The sequence below is a fragment of the Lepisma saccharinum genome, chromosome 13, assembly GCF_977018435.1.
Source record: "Lepisma saccharinum chromosome 13, izLepSacc3.1, whole genome shotgun sequence".
NCBI classification, from domain to species: Eukaryota; Metazoa; Arthropoda; class Insecta; order Zygentoma; family Lepismatidae; genus Lepisma; species Lepisma saccharinum.
In genome coordinates, this window is record NC_139241.1 from 74,499,149 (window position 1) to 74,517,656 (window position 18,508).

Below are 18,508 nucleotides of genomic sequence, written 5' to 3' on the forward strand. Positions count from 1 at the left end.
ACCCATCCCACCCACTCAGTTTTCGACGAGCCTTGTGACGGAACCGTTTTTTTTTTTCCCCGTTCTACGCACCGCTTCTTTGATGGGGACCTGACAACTCTGCAGGACTCCCAACTTCCGGTTCCTTCTCGTCCCGTCTCTTTCTTCTCACACCGATGCTACAACAAAGTTAGCGAAAATTCTGAATTTTTGCACTTTCCGGTGAGTGTTTCCTTTCTCCTTCTTTGATTTTTATTTAGCCCTTTTGGCCCTCCTTGCTTTCATATATATATATATAATATTAGCTTGAGAACCTGGAACATATAAAATCAAGGTTCAACTGTACAAATTGTTTTGAAATATTCAACTTCATTGTTCATTCAGAAGAGAGAAATTTAAAATCTGTTAAAAATGTATTATAATTTGTATCTTATAACTTTTGGATTTATTTACCATATGTAAATGAGGCCATAATTTACATCACCTCACTTCCAGTACTGAATCTGTATATGTGATTCTCCCTTTTATTTTATTTTGGTCTCTTGGACAAGAAAAATGAAAGTGTTCCTCTGAAAATATAATGGTGCATATTGGTAGTTTTTTTGTTTGATTTGAATTTGATTGTAGTCTAAAACCCTTATGGTAATATGTAGAATATATTCTCCATTGATTGGAAAAGAGATTCATTTCAAACTTAATAAATCTTATTCAAATTTGCTTCCACTCTAACTAGTGTGTTCATAATTGGGAAATGAGAGATGCGGTAGTAGATAAATACAGAGAAACTAGTACTTCATGATGGTTGCGGTAAACGCGGTTTAAAATTACTTACGTGAAATTTAGGAATTTCGTATTTGCGCGTTGCACAATTTAATGGTTAAATCCTATTCATTTCGAAGATCCACTGTCTTCATTCAATAAGTGTATGGCATCTGGAGCAGAGATGGTACCCCGTGACTGCTTTCTTTGTTCCTGGGTGGTGGTAGTTGAAATTTCTCCCGTTCGGTGTCGTTGGCGTGTGTATCCTGGTTTGCGTCGTCTGCTTCCTGTTGTCAGGTGGAGATGCCAGGTTATGGATGGGGGGCAAGGTCGTGCTGCTCGGTGCTGTGCAGTTCTTGTTCCTCGCGTGGGTAAAGGGGGGTCGAATATGTGCACCACATCTTTTCTTTTTCTGGTCGGTAATCTTTTTGAGGATAGGGAGCCAAGTCAAGTGTGCCTGTCCATTGTCCAGGTTCAGTGCTGGTTTCTGTTGGATGATAGAATGGGTTTCTATGACAGAGCCGGTTGGGTGAAGTATGGATATGGAGGAGATGGTGTGGTTTGTAGAGTGGAGGTTTTGAGAAAGGCCTGATTTTGGTGTGTCTTTTTTGGCATCTTTTATGTGTTCATTAATCCTTGGACAGTGTGGATGGTTCTGCCAATGTAGGTGTTGAGGCATTGGCACGTGGCCTTGTAGACACCAGGGGATGCAAGTTTGAGTAGGTAGTATGTACCCTTAGTGAATGAAGACAGTGAGTGGATCTTCGAAATTAATAGGCTTTGGCCATTAAATTGTGCAATGCGGAAATACGAAATTTCTAAATTTCACGTAAGTAAACTAGTAATTACTTTTTCCATTCAACTGTTTTATTTGTAGTTCTTATTTTCAGTGGCCACTCCCACCATCCTCATTGGAACTTGCACTTTTGCTTGGCGTGCTTCTATTGTTCTTAGTTCTCTGGCTGTCACTAGGTGCACTGTTGTCAACTATCAAGTCTTCATCCATGTTGTAGGGCCTCCTCGATGGTGCAGTGGTAGCATGGTCCCCTTGTAATCAAGGGGTTCTAGGTTCGATACCCGGTGGAGGCACTGTAGGTCCAGTCCCAATTAGCCTTACTTTGCATAAAGTGGACTTAAGACACCATCTCAATCAATCAATCATCCATGTCGTCTGCTATTGCCCGTTATTAACTGTTCTAGTAGGGGAATGCAAGTGTGGTGTGCCTGTCTGCAATCTATGTTTAGCTCATGCTGGAAGTGCATTATGGCGTGAGACACCAAAATCGAGGAAACTACTAGTTTCTCTCTATTTATTTAATTAGAGTACTTTATTTTTTTTTTAATCCCCTGGAATTAGCTCATGCTACAGTGTGTGTACTGAAATAAAAATGTAGGCAGTTTTCAGTGATGTGTTATGAAAATTATTCTTTCATTCTTCTTGGGACACCCTTTATGTCAGTATATGAAATAGGTGTTATTAATGAACATTGTGCAATGGTCTAAATCTTTTTTCTTTCTTTTTTTTTGCCTCCAGGTTCCTAAACCACTTGTATCACTTATCTAACCTGAACGATTTATATTCTATTGGAATGCATTTTGAAATTCCCAAGTGGGTGGTGGAATTAAGACATCAAGCCTCCCATAATGCCACCCTTCCTGCTTTGGATGTCTTGAGAAAAGGGGCAGAATTTGCTCTGGATTGGCTCCATGTAGGTATCTAAATATAGCTGTTTGGCGGTTACGTGGAGATAGGTAATTCACTCTTAATAAGTTCACGTTTAATTTTTTCTTGCAGTTTTGGATTGCGATAGTTTTTGTTACGTGTATGGTGGCTTCGTCATGCATGTACTGTCTTGCTGCAGGTTGCTGCAAGTGGTGTGGTTCCTTTTTCTCTCACTCGCATTCGTGGTGGTGCTAGTTGACGCAGGCCTTTCTCTTCCTGTTGTTCCTGTGGTACTTCCTTCTTGTGCTATGCATCAGAATTTTGGTGTTGTCAGTTCCCGATCTGCTCATCAGAACGAACGCCTTACCACGAATGCAGATGATGAGACTGGGAGCCGACAGCGGCGAAAGAAGGAAGTAGCATGCCGGAACAACAGGAAGTGCCTGCATCAACTAGCACCACCACAAATGCGAACAAGAGAAAAAGGAACCATGCCACCCGTGGCAATAAAGTGCATGCCTGATGAAGCCGCCAGGCAGATGGCAAAATCGATCGCGAACAAAAACTGCATGGAATTATTAAGCGTGAACTTATTAGAGTGAATTCCATGTAGGTATTAATTTAATACAGTGTGTGTATAAAAGAACTCTGGGGGTTTTGAATTCAAGTTATTACATTCTGAGTAGTGGCTGGATTTTTTGTTGATACATAATATCTATTATGTTGCCCCAAAAGAACTATCTCCTCTGGCTATCAATTTTTCTCGGAATCTGTTCCATGACTTCTATGAACAACTTCACCTGTACAGTTGTATAACATTGCTGCTATCTGGTGGGGAATGTATGAAGTAAAACTTGCTTGTAGTCAATTAACAATTGAAAGGTTAAGAGGAAAACCAAATGAATGAACGCTTGGGAAACTCCAGAGAAATGAATTTTAATTGCATAATGTTACTCAACATGTAAATGAAAAGCTACAAAAGAACATGGGTTGTGAATAATAATCCGTGGCGTGAAGGCCTGGGCCTACCTACCGACTGCCAGCCTAAGACACACCTGTCAAGGTATGAGATCATCCAACCCGTTAACGGGGTGACATGTGATCAGCACGACGAACCCCCAGTCGTTTATGTACGTTTCCGTGACCAGGTTACTCTATTCATTCGTATCTCCCCAATTTTCTCACCATGGTGGGTGGCCACCAGTCCCATACACAGGCCAAAATCTGAGGAGAAAAGTTATCCGTTCCCCTCCAGGAGACTTGAACCTGTGTGTGTCCCGTAGCCCGAGCCCAAAACATGTTGCCTGAGACCGCACAGCCACCGTTTGGGACTGGTTTGTGAATGGAAGTGTCAAATGTATGAAACTAAAGAAAACATGTTGTGAAGACCAGGACAGCATCAACGTAGCAGGAAAAGACATAACTACCTTGCGTTCAACAAAAATTGACCTGCCTTTTTTTTTCCTGGCTCAATTATGCTCAAGACACTATTGTATGCTGCAAAATAATAATATACTTGTGTTTGAAACCCTGGAGTTCTTTTTGGGACATGTATATTTTATAAGTATTTAGGAAAGTTAAAAGTACAGTAAAACCTCATTAATCCAGACCCTGATAAGCCGGACTTTGCTTAATCCCGACAGGCAAAATGCCCTAAAAAAAAAAAAGCAAAAAAAAAGCAAGGTTTTAAATGTGGCTAGAAGTCAACAAGAGAACTTCCCAAAGAAAAGGCAGTCAACCACTGATGAAATTCTGTTTCCTTCAGACTTAGTGTATTTAGGCCTGTAACATGTAAAGTGAATATTCTAAAATCTTGGTCAAGTAGGATTCCAAGTGTGGTGTTTAGCTATAATGTAGTGACCTTCTTATACACATGTTTAAATGCATGATCTGCTATACAGACTTGGTGTGGAAAAATTTGGTTCTTGGTCAGGAAAAGGAATTTTGTTACAAAATTGTAGTCACCCTGTTACAGTGTTAGTTTTAACATAACGTATACTGTGGGCCAAAAGTCAAGATTGTATATGTGTTATATTGCAAGAACTGTGGGCAGTATGATATTTTGGCCGATACCAATATTGTACTGATCTGATATAACTAACACTCTTACCTTCTTAAACCTGAAGGTTTATGACTACAGCAACACAAGCCTTCCATCTGTCCCTATCCTGGGCAAGATCAATCCAAGCCAGCAATATCAAAATTATGTTTTGGATTTGCAGTGCTCAGGAAGTTATTTTGTATTATTTCTCACCCGACAAATACTGCTTCTACGCTTCCCATGTGATGGGAGGTGCATGCTTGAATTCTGCCATAACGGTGCTGTTTTTTTTCCGTGTTGCAAAGTGTTCAGTTACATAGATCATGGGAAATGACCTTCACTTTTATAGTGTTTTTTTAAAGAAAATTGTTACCTTCGTAATTTGTATTTGCACCTGTTTATATATACAGGGAGGTTATTTAAGTCTTTTACCGTGATAGCGTTGGCTGCTCGGCAGCCCCGTCATGCAACAGGTCCCGGCAAATTGTGTTACAGGAAGTCCGTAAGAGAAACTGCTTGTTTTGTAATGTTTCCACTTTTCACAATTACAGTTACAATTACAATTGAAATAAGCACGTACGTGGTACACATTTATCCTATTGTGACACCAGTCGCAAAATGGCATTCTCGTAGAACTTCTTTGGCTGCTGTTGGAACCAATTTCGCACGTACTCCTTGACATCATCGTCCGATTGAAACCGTTGTTCCCGCATTGCTTTTTTGAGCTCACCAAAGATGTGGAAGTCAGATCTGGACTGTAGGGGGTGTCTCAGGACTTCTTGAATTTTTTCAGACATTCTTTTGTTGCGTTGGCTGTGTGTGGTTTAGCGTTGTCGTGCAATAGTACTTTGCTCCAGGAAGTCGACGAGGAGCGGTCCCTTGCGATCGAAGAAGAACGAAACCATGACCTTGCCAGCTCTAGTGTGGAGGGTCTTGAACTTTTTTGGTGGAGGGGAATCGGCATGCTTCCACTGACGACTGGACACGGCCGCTGCTCGGTCATCACATCAGCCTTTGCACATACCTTGCCAGACAGGTAACGCCATCTAGCGGGAAAACTTGTGTGAATCAGTTTCGTCACACCTGCACCTCCATTTCGGGCCCGTCGACCCATTTCTAACTACCATAGTTTTGGTGTAATATCCTCTGCCTCGTTATTTATTGGCTGAGCCTAATACATGTTGTACGCAGTGACAAAGTGAAAACATGTGTGGTTTCATGTTGGCTGTCCAAATTATTCCATGCAAAATATGCACAACAGTTTTTGGGGGCAATTTTTTTTCACTCGAACTTTACTTTATTTGTAGATACTTGGAAAAGTCTGGGAATTGGTTGGTTCTGCCACCAATAAGTTACTAACTGCATTCCACTGCAACGGCTTTATTCGTTACTATAAGGCTAATGTTAATTTTTCTAAGAATACAGTGGAACCCTAATTTGACATTTTCCCACATTGTACATTAAATGCTGATGGTCCCATCAAAAAGTTTAAAAATTTTCCTCGATTTTACATGTTAAATTTTTTCAGCTTGGTCCCCTGAGAAAGATAAAATTGAGGTTCCATTGTACTGTAAAATGTACAGCAGCAGGAGCAGGTGAAACCAGGCTGTCTACTAGCTAGATCAGTTGGTAGCTATGGCACATAAACTGTTAACAATACACTTCTTCCTCAGAAGTTGGGCCCGGGACTTTATATCCTATAAAGCTGTAAAATATGTATGTAATTATGTCATAAAAATTAAAAATGTCAGAAAAATGCAGAAATATTCCCAGTAAAGCCAAAAAAATATGCACAACAGTACTTTCGAATTTCTCATTGTACGGGATGTCAGTATCTTCCAGGAAAGATCGACGAGGGTGGGGGGTATTAAATGAAGTCAGGATTCCTTTAACTGAAGAGTGTGGGAAAGTACTGAAAATATCGTGAGGTTCACTGCAAATTATCCCAAATTTCATTTACTATTATTTCAGATTTGCACCTTTGTAAAGATATGAAAAATAATTTATTAAGTAACCGATTATATGCAAGACAATTATGAAATTATATGAGAAAATTGAAGAAATATGATGTAAAAATGCGAACATATGCTTTATCAAATTCGTCTGTTTCATCTGATTTTCATCAGATATGTAAAAATCTCACCCCAATATTTGATCCATTGCCAAATAAAAAATATGTTGTAACATAAAGTCCTGGGCCTACTCATAAGACATTGCAATAATATTTTTGTTGTAGACTGGTAAGGAAAGAATCATGAGTTGATATTTAATGACTAGAGGCACTTGGTAAATAGAGAAGCTAAATTTCTGAACAAAACAGTCAATTTTGGGTTCAAAAGCAGTAAATAAGATAAAATTTGGGTGTTATAGCAGTGAAAAATCACATCAAAAGTGTTACATAAAGGGGCATTTTGGTTTTAAAAATTGTGAACATAATCCTAAATTTGATTTAAAGACCACTTATTACACAAAATATGTAACTTTGTAACCATGTAACATGTAATACTGCTGTATTAAGGCTGAAAAGCTGTTCTCGGCAGTTTAAAAACACTTTTTAAATAAAATAAATAAATAAAAAATAAATATCCCTTATAATAGCACATTTATGTAATTACCAGAATATTAAGTTTCTGTATAAAGGGGTCCATTTTTGCTTCTCAAATATTTACAGCAAAATTAATCTATTTTTTGTGAATTGCATAACTCTCAGAATAATTCAAATTTCAGAAATCAACCCTAAATTTCGTGTTTAAGTGTCTACTTTGCATTTTGCAGTTCATTTCACATCATTTTGTGACAAAATAGGATAGGAAAATGCACAACACACCTTTCAGAAACATGAAAAATTTTCAGTGAAAAATGCAGGCTCTGCCAGGACTCAGACCTGGATCTCTGGCCTGATTCTTCGCTATAGGCAGAGATGTTCCACCCAGGTAAAACAGTGATAGCAAAAAATGAGGCGAGGCCGGCTCGGTAGCAGAGCAATGGTACGGTATGCCAGAGACCTGGGTTTGAGTCCTGGTCGAGCCTGCATTTTTTGCTGAAAATTTCTACAAAGCACATCTCCTCCCTAATCTTCAATGAAAAATGAACATTACAATATCTCATTTCATATTTTCGTCAAAAACTGAATATACATGCCTCTATTAATGACATTTCTTATGTTCTTTTAAGCATAATTACTGGAAGATTGAAGCTAAAAGCTCTGAAGATTGGATTATTACAGAACATGATTTACCTGAAAATCAATTAATTTCTGCATTTGAGGATATCATTGAAAAATGGCTAGCTCTGAAGATTTACGAAATCTCGGGGTACGAGCTCATCAAGGATATCCCTGACAAGGAATTGAAAGAGTACTTTCAACAAGAGTTTAGACGAAGTGGTGCTTTTTACAAGCAGGGATCCAAATCTAGTGATCAAGAGCTCAGTTTGAGTATACAAAGTGCACAGAATTTGCTTCTGAAGAAGATTAGATCAAATCTCAAGACATCACAGCATGTGCAAAACAACGTGGATCTCTTACTGAAGGTTTTGATGATGGAAGAGGTTGGGTTGCTCCCGTCCCAGAATATAATGGAGTCCCTTAATTTGTTCGGTAAGTACTAATGGATGCTTTCTGAAACTGCAGATCCTGGTTCAACAATGTACTGTTTTATTCCCGATTTATAGCTAGGTTGATCCTCTGAATGAGAGTTTGCAATAATTTTATTACAAAAACTGTACAAAAATGACTAATCATAACCAAATTTTCAATAAATCTTACAAAACTAGAATATAAAACTTGTTAGAAGATAAAACTCTAGTATAATCTGTACTGGTTTATATATCGGATTTTTGCCGATTCCGATATGTCAATTTCTGCCGATTTTCATACATCTGTAATCGGCTTCGGCACATCCCTACAAGAAAGTAAAGAAATTATGCTTGTGGTCAAGAATTTTTTCTATATTTTACAATATTGAATTTACATTGTTATATACCTGCACTGGGATTTGATAAAATTGAATACTTGGAAATAAAATTGTATTGAGTTGTGGTTAAAATTTGTTAACTTTGTTTCTTAATAATTACATTCTTGTGTGCATGTAGTTTTGTAAAAAATATTAAAGAAATGTGGTCATTCCCCATCCAGGATGAAGTCTAAAGCATTCATTTTTACATGCATTAATAATTAAAGCAAGTCTAAATCTTTTGTTAAAGTACAGCTTCAGTTTTCACCTTAACCAGCCTAGTGGTAGGTGTTTTTCATTGAATAAAACTATCTATTTTCTTAATGTCCAACTGCACCTAAGTAGGGGATGATTAAATAAATATTAAGAAAAGGGGAAAAAAAGGTAATGAAAAATTCAAAAATTTTGGAAAGTTTGATGGACAGAACTTTTAAACCTTACATAATTTTTAAAAAATAATAATTTTCAGATTGATTCATTTTGTTACTTGCATTTAATGGACCTCATTTCATGGAATTCCCCATATCTAGCTGGGTTCTTTTAGTTTTAGTTTTTAGTTATCTATTTTGTATGCTTCTATGGCTAGAGACACATGTTTCAGGATCAAAACCAGTGTAAAAAACTACACTTTGGTATTAAAGTGGTGAATATTGCCCAAAATTACACTTATTACACTAAAGAAACATTTAATAATAGTACATTTATGTAGTTATTATAGTATTTAGTTTATCCCTGTGTAAAGAGTCCATTTTTGCTTCTGAAATATTTATAGCTGAATTTAGACAACAAATTAGGTTAATAAAACATTAAGATGCTGACTAAGGCAAACTTTTATAATATAAAAATATACATAAAAACATAACGTTTCCACCCTCTAACACAATCTTCTTCAGACGAAACTTCACAACAAAAAAACAAGGCCTAACAAATTAGGACATTGATCTATGAATACTGAGACACCATACCTCATTTACCTCATTCCCTCCTTCACTTATATACTAATTAAAAATCTTTTGGAATTAATAACTTTTCTCTATATATATTTTTCAACTATATACACTTGTAATTTTTTATGTTCTGTACATTTATAAACATTTTGCATAACTGTATAGCTTAAACTAATTCATGTAGGGCAAAAAGCTGTTTTTATTGTAAGTTAATCAGTGTAAGCTTAAGTGTAACTACTTCAAATAATAATAATTAATCACATGATTTGCATTACAAGTTAAATTGTTACAGTGTTCAAGTATTAGCTGTAGAGTTTGAATTGGTTCAGCTCTAATTGTAGCACTTTTTTTTCGTATTTATAGTTTCCTTCATTTATCTCTTTTCAGGGGAAAAAAAAGAAAATCAATATGAAACTCAAAAGTTGTACAAAGGAGTGTTGATGATGTGGCAAAATATAGTCAACATAATCCATGAAGTGAATGGTTTGCACAAACTGATTTCCTTGTTGCTAGACATCACAGTGACACAGGAAGAAATCCAACACAGAAGTCATCTGGCTGCACTGTGGATCAAAGAAATCTGCTGCGGCTTGTCAAAACTCCGGGAAGGACTTAAAGTCCGGAAGCAGTTGCTAAAGAGCAGGAAGCTAGAAACAACGAGATGGAAGAGAAGTGTTGGTGCCTTTGTTCGGGCAAGGTTGAACAGAAAGTTAAACTTTGGAGTTTCCAAGCTGAAAGAAAAGAAAGTGAAAAAGCTTGTGTACAAAGAGGTAGAAAAATCAAATCCTGGTCTCACCAATGTATTGGGCCTTTCTCTGTGTGCCATGCCCTTGAATGACAGCATCTTATCACTTGTGAAGCAGGCTATCTTAAATCCGACCAGGTGGACAACAGTGTTTCTTCCAGAGTAAGTTTCAGTTTCTATCTATTTTTATTTTTTGACGATGAGGAACTGAGGACGTTCCATGACAAAGTGTCAACAATCTAAAATTGTCATTTGGATAAAAATTAAAGTAATTTATAGCGACGTAACATTAATCAGTACTCTTTTTCGGTATAGGCTGATATAGCCACATAAGTTTATCAGTAAGATTGCCAATAATTTAGTGCAATATTTTGCCATTTTGTTATGATTTTATTGGTATAAAAATACAAGGTGTTTCACTCGCCCCCTGATATTCTCTTATAGCTTTCATACTAATGGATGCAATTCAGTGAAATTTGTCACAGACATACATTAGTATGTGAGAAGTACAGTTGCAGAAGGATACAAGTCTGGTGCTACCTCAAGAGCAACTCGTGTGTCGCCTGCGTGAATTGAAAACCGATTACGAATACCTTCCGCAACGTGGAGTTTCAATACTCGCTACAAAGTATCATGCTTCTCGTACAGCAAGGCATCTCTATACCTGTTCATTAGTTTGAAACTTATGAGGGAACATCAGTAGCCGAGAGTGAGGGGAACACCCTGTATAATCTCGGTGCCCTATTTTTAAATAAGTAAATGTCTAAACATGCAGCTTCTTTTGCATAGTGGTCAAGCATTTATTAAGGAAGTCAATGAACCATTCAGGTTCTTCAAGGGGCAGTTCCAGTTTTATATCGGATCTGTAGATATTGGTTATTGGTATTCTGTAAATTTTATGTCGTTACTTTATTGCTATCAGTCAGTATTACGTATCTGTCCATCCCTAATAATTTGTCAATAGAAAAGGTATTTTACATATTGATTTTCTTTGGTTTTGTATTGTGTACACCCTAGACACCAAAAAACAATTAATTTCTTCTTTATCTTTCACATTTTCCCTTCAACTCCACTCAAAGATTCAAAGGTCTATTACTTGTTCTCTCTGTTTTAAATAATTATTTTTTCATTTGAAAATTTACAGAAATTCAAACTTCTTAATTAAGGAGAAAGTGTTCTATTATTCCCACCATGACAAAAAATTGTTCACCTAAAGCTTTAAATGTGGGAAAGTATTCTAAGGGTAATAGTCATGTTTAATGAACAGTATTTAGTTGCATAATTCATAAGAAAAATGTTGTGTAACGGTTAGGAGAACAGCAACCTTAATATCAAGAATGTAGTCTTGAGTGTCCTATCCATGACAATGGAATGGACCACTGATAAAATAGGCCTTTGTTGAACATAGTGATGTGTCCATGCACGACTTGGGTTTGAACCTGGGACTCCCTGGCTTCATACATAGCATATTTTCTGACCATTGTCATGCAGACTTAGTAACAGTGATACTTTAGTGTTAATGAAGTATGAGCTTCTGTAGCAGGAGCGAACACTACAAAGTTGAGATATATTGGTTTTAGTTTTTTAGTTCTGAGTTTTTGTTTTAAGTGTACTTTATGAACAGATAGGCTATACGGGGCTGGACCTACAGTTTAAGATGGGATCCAAATCACTATATGCCTCCACCGGGTATTGGACCTAGGACCCCTTGATTGCAAGGTGAAGGCATCACCACTTCAGTGAGAGTTATATTGGTGTGAATCTAATAAAATGTATAGGTGTTCCATTATTTAACCATTAGAAAATAAAGTACAGTTGCTGCGTAATCCTGTTTTATGCTTAAATTGCTGTAGGTCCCAGCAAAATATATTTTAAAAATGTGTAACTTAAACCTTATTTGTACGTAATTCGGTGTTGCATTAAAATGCAGTTGATTTGTACGCAACCAAGCTACAAAAATATACATTCGTTGTGCTTACAAAAATACAAGGTAGTTTTCAAATACGAAACAAAATTGGAGGGCATGGTGGTGGTCAGTCTCGAGTTTGCGAGGAAGACTAGTGCGGCGTGGTGGTGTCACAGAGGAGGCAAGGAGAGCCGGCATGAAATCAGAAGAGAAAGAGTATCAGAGTTGTTCAGAACATGAGATGCAATTTTCTATCGTACGTGATCGCGATACAAAAGAATGCACGTTAAAAAGATGCCGATAGCTGACGTTTGCAGTGTTCCATAATAAAAACAGAGCAGTGGTTCCTTCAGTGAACATTTTCAGTAGCTACTGGTCAGCCATGGAGAGCAGAAAGAGGAAATGTTACATGCTTGATCAGAAAGTAAAATTTATACTGGAATTGGATGCTCCTCCACATAAAACTTAAGTATCAAACTTTTAGATTTGTTAATTTACCACTTTGTGACAGAAATAACCTGTATTATGTGTATCTTATTCCTCAAAATAGATACAATTACAGTATTTTAATAATGATATGACACTGTATCTAAATCTGATTTGTAAGTAATTCTCAGTTATGCATGTTATTTACTCTTCACCATGACACACGTCTAACTCAGTTTCAACTGTATAGTGCACTAGAAGCAGGTTATGCTCAAATTTATCCTCTGCAATTTGCCACCACCTCTTGCTACATGTCTGCTGTTTAGTTTTCACTGAACTGGTTGCATTGCAATTTTAATCATAACCTTTAGTGGATGGGAGCCTTTCCCATGTATTATTAAAATACTTTTATATCTTAATAAAAATTTATAAAAACGTAAATTACTTACGACAAGTGAATACCATCCGTCAATAAATGCGACGTTTCGGGGATTTTACCACCCCCTTCTTCAGGCTTTCCTTAGGCACGTATCACCACATTGCCACGTCAAGTTATATCAAACAAGGAAAAGGGTATGGGTTGAAGTGGTAAAACATAATTGGATAAAACTTGTCCTTGTTAAATAAAAATTGATTGTATCCCTTACCATCTTACTATAAAGAACCCCCACACAAACAAATAAAAATGATTAAAACTATAAAATTGCAATCCCTCACATGGCCATGTGGCCACCAGCTGTTACTTCCTTATAGAATGCAGGAACCTGCCCCAGACTATTTCCATCCCAGTTCGCTCACACTCTCCACTCCGCTACGTCATTTCTGGGTCAAAATCCCTTATTTTCTGGGCTGCGCGAACTATCTCCAGCGTAATTTGGAAACCTATTTTCTTTTTACAGATTTCCAATCTTTTAAACATACTAATCCAAATGTCATCTAGATTCCTGTCTTCTTTCCTTACAAATGTTAGCAGCCTCGTATACGTTTCTATTAATGGTTTTATGTTCCCTTCTGATAACTTCTCTTTTCTTAATTTCGTGTTGATTTTCAATTCTGGGAATTGCTTCACTAATGTCTTTATCATGTTCTTTCCACCTCGCCTTCATGTTTCTTCCTGTTTGCCCAACATATTCTTTATCACAAATACAACTAATTCTATACACCCACTTCACTTCCTCATCCTTAACCCTTTTGTATTCCGTGAAGTGTTTTTCGATGTTACGTGGGGCCCTCATTCCACACTTAATATTGTATTCTTTTACTGCTTTTACAATTTTTTCTGATACACCTTTAAAGTATGGGATGGCATGGCCCCACCCGATATCACTTCTAAAAACGTACGCCGTATAATAAAGGTTAATGTCTGTGTTCCAGGTGTTTGTGTCAATGTCCACCACCTGTATGTGGTTAGTAACACTAATGTATAGTATTGTGGTCTTCATTTGGCACGCTATTTTCCAAAAATATGGTCAAAATGTGCGAACAACACAAATTTGAATCTTTATTGTTGAAAAATGGCAAATATGTCATTGATGTCTTGGCTATGACTGTGTGTGTGTGTGCATTCATTTGCTGGCTATGTTTCCAATATTCTTTTGCTAACTTTACTTACAGAACACTTTTTTTCTTTCAGTATGTTGAACCTTCTGCAGCCACCACTACCAGAGAATATGAGAAGTAATTTGGAATTGTTGGTTAAAATTTACTTCAATGAAATGACCATAGGTGAAGATAAATTTGAAAGTGAGCCAATATTTACTCTTTCATCCCTGTTGCAAAATGATGGAGTTGATGATATGGAAGTTGATTCGGGAGATGTATCCACACCTAATGCCCTTGATGGCGGTGATACGACTAAGAGCCTTCCTACGAATGATAAATCATCCACATGGACTATTTGTGAAGGTATGCCAACACTTATAAGTATGGATTCATTTTCAAAGATTTGTGCATTGACTACTTAAGGTTCCAAGGGATGGACGGGGTAAGGCACCCGAAAGTTAACCTCACTTCCCAGTAGTCCACCCTGGTAATGGCTTTTTTGCAGGCAAACGATGCTCTGGCTCCTGGATCCACAGCCGCGATAATCCTTTGTGGAATTGTGTTTGTCCTCGTGTGCGGAGTGTCCATTTAAACTTTTCCATTGTCTTGCGAGTGTTCCCTATTTCCTTCTTATTTGCTGTATACACACAGTGCAAACAGCATTAAATGGAAAATGTTGAGTTGGTGTTTTAAGTCCACTTTATGCACAGTAAGGCTAATCGGGACTGGACCTACAGTTTAAACTGGGATCTGAACCACTATGTACCTCCACCGGGTATCAAACCTGGAATCCCTTGATTACAAGGTGACGCCTACCACTACGCCATGGGGAAGGCCCACAGAAATGCTCTACATTTATTTAAAAGCTGCAAAATTCTGTTTTTGTTATGGAAAATGAGTTGAAACTTCACCCGCCTCTCTCTCCTCCAACCCCCTTCCCCCCACACACACGTGTGTGTACGTCCTTCAGTTAACCCGTAAGGATATGCACATGGGTAAAAAATGACCTGTCCATTTTGAGATATAATTTTTGATCAATTCTGATGAGTGTCTGAGGCCACTCTTCTCAGCACCTTTCCAGTGAACCTTTCCGAGTGTCGGGAAAGTTGCACTGCAAAGTTGTACAGTTAGGAAACTGTGCATGCAAGTTAAATGCCGTGTCCTGTATTTTTCTTGCACGCAAGAAGTTTTCATTCAACTCGCCAACACACACACACACACACACACACACCACACACACACACACACCACACACACACACCACACACACACACACACAAAATATGACCCTTTCATTGTCCTTCTGTCTCTTCTTTTTCATTGCCACCATGTTGACACAGATGAGTTGTCATGTCTTTGGGAAAACAAAGGGTGTTAAATTTCTCATTGTTATGGGTGTTTTCTCTGGGCCTCCCCGATGGCGCAGTGGTAGCGTCGTCCCCTTGGGTCCCAGGTTTGATACCCGGTGGAGGTACATAGTGGTTCGGATCTCACTTTAAACTGTAGGTCCAGTCCCGGTAGGCCTTACTGTGCATAAAGTGGACTTAAAACACCAAATCAATCAATCAATCAATTATGGGTGTTCTCGAACATTTTCACTGCAAGGGTGGTGTAAAATTATTCGCTCATCATTAACTCATCCGCCACAAAGAAGAGTTGTGTGTGGATTCGATACAACCCTTACGTTCGATTGTTGTGCAACAGTGTGGGTTCCGTGATTGTTATTTAATTTCACTTTCAAAACCTAGCACCAAGAGTAAAATAATACATTCACAAGGCAGAAGTATTATTTTTGAAACGTATTCTTGCCTCAAGGAAGAAGTGCATGCTAAGACAGTGTTTTCTCAGAGTCTAGAACTTACGGTTAAAGCATGTGATGTAAGTGTTCATGCTATCTCGGTCTGTCCCTTCCATTAGCAGGTAGTTTGGCAATAGCACTGGCTGCATATTGGCTGAACTCATGTTCCTTCTAAAAGCGTACACAGTATAATTGTATAAATTGCAAAAATCATGTAGTCCTGTGTAACAAATAATTTATTTCCTGTTCATTTCAGATTATGCAGATTGGAGTATAGCACCTGTTGGCATGCTTCCTTGGCAGAGAGACCACCAAGTACTGAAGTGTGATCTTCCAAAAGTTCAGTGGAAGACAGCCAAACCTGTAACAGAGTGTACATCTGCGAATTCCCCGTTGGTTCACAAGATGGTTAGCAAGGTGGTCGATTGGGCCAAATTTACGAAATTCACTAGAGGAGATAATCAGCACGAAATCAGCAAATGAATTGCCTCCTGCAGTGTGATGATGGAAGTTCTGCATGTTATATGCATATTGGAAAATGCAGTGTAAAAATGTTCTAATGGTATGTAAGCTTTTGATGAGAGATGTCGCAGATCACTATTAAAGTATATGGCTTTCAATATTTGTCTTTTTATAATGTGAATAAATTATTTTCTGAACATACACATTGAAAATAATCTTGGCCCATATTTCATAATTTGGTAAAAATTTACTAGCCTTTGGACACCTATAACTTCTTTGTTTCGTCAATTTTTGACATTCGTACTTACCTATCTGCTTTGCGGAACATTCCTTAAGGTGTATTGACGTTTTTTTCATCAAAGTAATTGCAATTTTTCACATTACGAGTATTTCTTTCTCGTAGTCTTTTCACTTGCCTGAGACATAATATGGCGCGTACACCTTCCCACATAATTGCGCGACGTGCTTGTGTTTTGTCGATTTTCATTCGTTATGCAGTGTTTCAACCTTCGGAACCCAAGAAATACAGTCAACTCTCGATTCTACGACCCCGGGTATAACGACCCTCTCGAAGTAACGACCCTTTTCCCGGGAACCGTGAAAAATTTAGAAAAATTTGGAAAAAAAAGTTGAAAAATTGAAGGAAATCGGCCGAAAAATGCGTTGTTTTTTCCTCCACTCATTCCCTTTACGAGCACTCTACCGCTCACAATTAGGTCTGAACTAAAAATAGACACCACCACAACATGCTTGAGTGATATCCAATAGCACTTGACCTCTGCTCTCCCCTCCCTCAAGTGCACCAATGTTACCACACACCCGACTGCCGCTACCCAATGCACCAGGCTTGTTTTGCCACGCTTGCTCTTGGATACACGAGAAGAGAAGATCGTATGTGCTTGGATGTTATTTTAAATCGACTTGTTTCCTTGTCCTAAGAGCTGCTGAAAACTCGCGGGGAAGGGTGGGAGCAGCCCGAAATGACTGCTGGACTTGCAGTCTTTGCCAATGTGTATGGCAGGTCAAGCTCTTTCATCGATAAATACACCACCTTGAGAGATAAGATCGCAGGAATGTTAGAAAATACAGATGCGTGGCGCCTGCAAGTCTGGCCCATCTGTCCAGCTCTGACCTAGAGTTCAGCAGGTTCCCGTGAGTGAGCAACTCTCGGCCTTGTAGCCGACAACTTCCGGTAACCGCTTTCATTCAAAACGTGTTCTTTGTTCCCTGCAACACTTCATAAAAAAGTGAAACTGTTAGAGATAATCAAAACCACATAGGTGAACTAAAGATCGTCAACCCGCTTAATGCGTTGTCATCCAGGTTTCCACAAAAGTTTACGTGCATCATAACTCCCGTTTCCCACTTCATACGTTTTCCTAATTGTGTCCATGTCGTAATATCTGCCAAAAAAGTGTTCCGTTGGCTGACTGACTTCTCCCTCTTTTCCTGTCAACAAACGTAGGGGGGGGGGGGGGGCGATGCAGATTGTTTGAGCCACGATTTTCTTGCTGACGCGGGCTGATTACAGGAGAGGATGGAAAAGGATCCACCCCTCTTCCTTTTCTTTGACGTCTAAAATGGGGCAACCAGTTCTGGATATATTCTTGAAAAGGAACAAAAACCATAGAACAAGTAAAAAAAAAAGTGACCCTCTACCCTTTCCCCAGCTCATTCTCCGCCACTGGTGTGCACGGCAATGTTGATATTTGCAGAATTCTGTTTTTTTTTTATTTATTATATTTTTTTTAATGCTGTTAAGGATGGAGGGACAACGTTGAGATGGACCTAAAGGAAATCGGTAGGGATGGAAAAGAGTATATAGATCTTGCTCAAGATAGGGAAAGATGGAAGGCCTGTGTTGCTGCAGCCAAGAACCTTCGGGTTTAAGAAGGCTAGAGATGTAGTTAGTTAGCTGTTGTCTGCATAGGAAATATTGTCCGTATTATTGTCTGTTGCATGGTAAAATGTAAAGCAAGGGTCATTTCTTTCTTCTTTACACCGCTGTTAAAAGTTCCGTCTTCGACAGTTGCGTTATCTTTAAAATGCTGGGACTTTTCTCTTCCGCCACCTGTTGCTCGAACTTCCAGCCGGTCTCCTTGTTTTTACGATGCAGCTGGCGCCAGGGTTTTGTCTAGCGTCTACAAAGCTCTTGCTTGCCGATAACAACGATGACTCATCCAGGGTGAAAGAAAAAGTTATTGTTTTCAATCTCGCAAAGTTGTTTTGATTTGACGATAACGAAATTCGATCTCCAGAAAGGAAAACAAGAGTTAAAATAACTTCA

At 38.3% G+C, this 18,508-nt stretch overlaps 1 protein-coding gene across 1 annotated transcript in view; it reads left to right on the plus strand.

Moving 5' to 3' along the window:
- Positions 1-16,422, plus strand: part of LOC145997424 (uncharacterized) — a 30,877-nt gene extending 14,455 nt beyond the window's left edge. Inside the window, exons 4-8 of the mRNA XM_083134450.1 lie at positions 2,273-2,447; positions 7,617-8,040; positions 9,730-10,249; positions 14,053-14,324; positions 16,016-16,422. Of these exons, the coding sequence (XP_082990576.1) occupies positions 2,273-2,447; positions 7,617-8,040; positions 9,730-10,249; positions 14,053-14,324; positions 16,016-16,242 (1,618 nt within the window). The 3' untranslated portion in view covers positions 16,243-16,422. The remainder of the gene's footprint in view (positions 1-2,272; positions 2,448-7,616; positions 8,041-9,729; positions 10,250-14,052; positions 14,325-16,015) is intronic.
- The last annotated feature ends 2,086 nt before the right edge of the window (positions 16,423-18,508 follow it).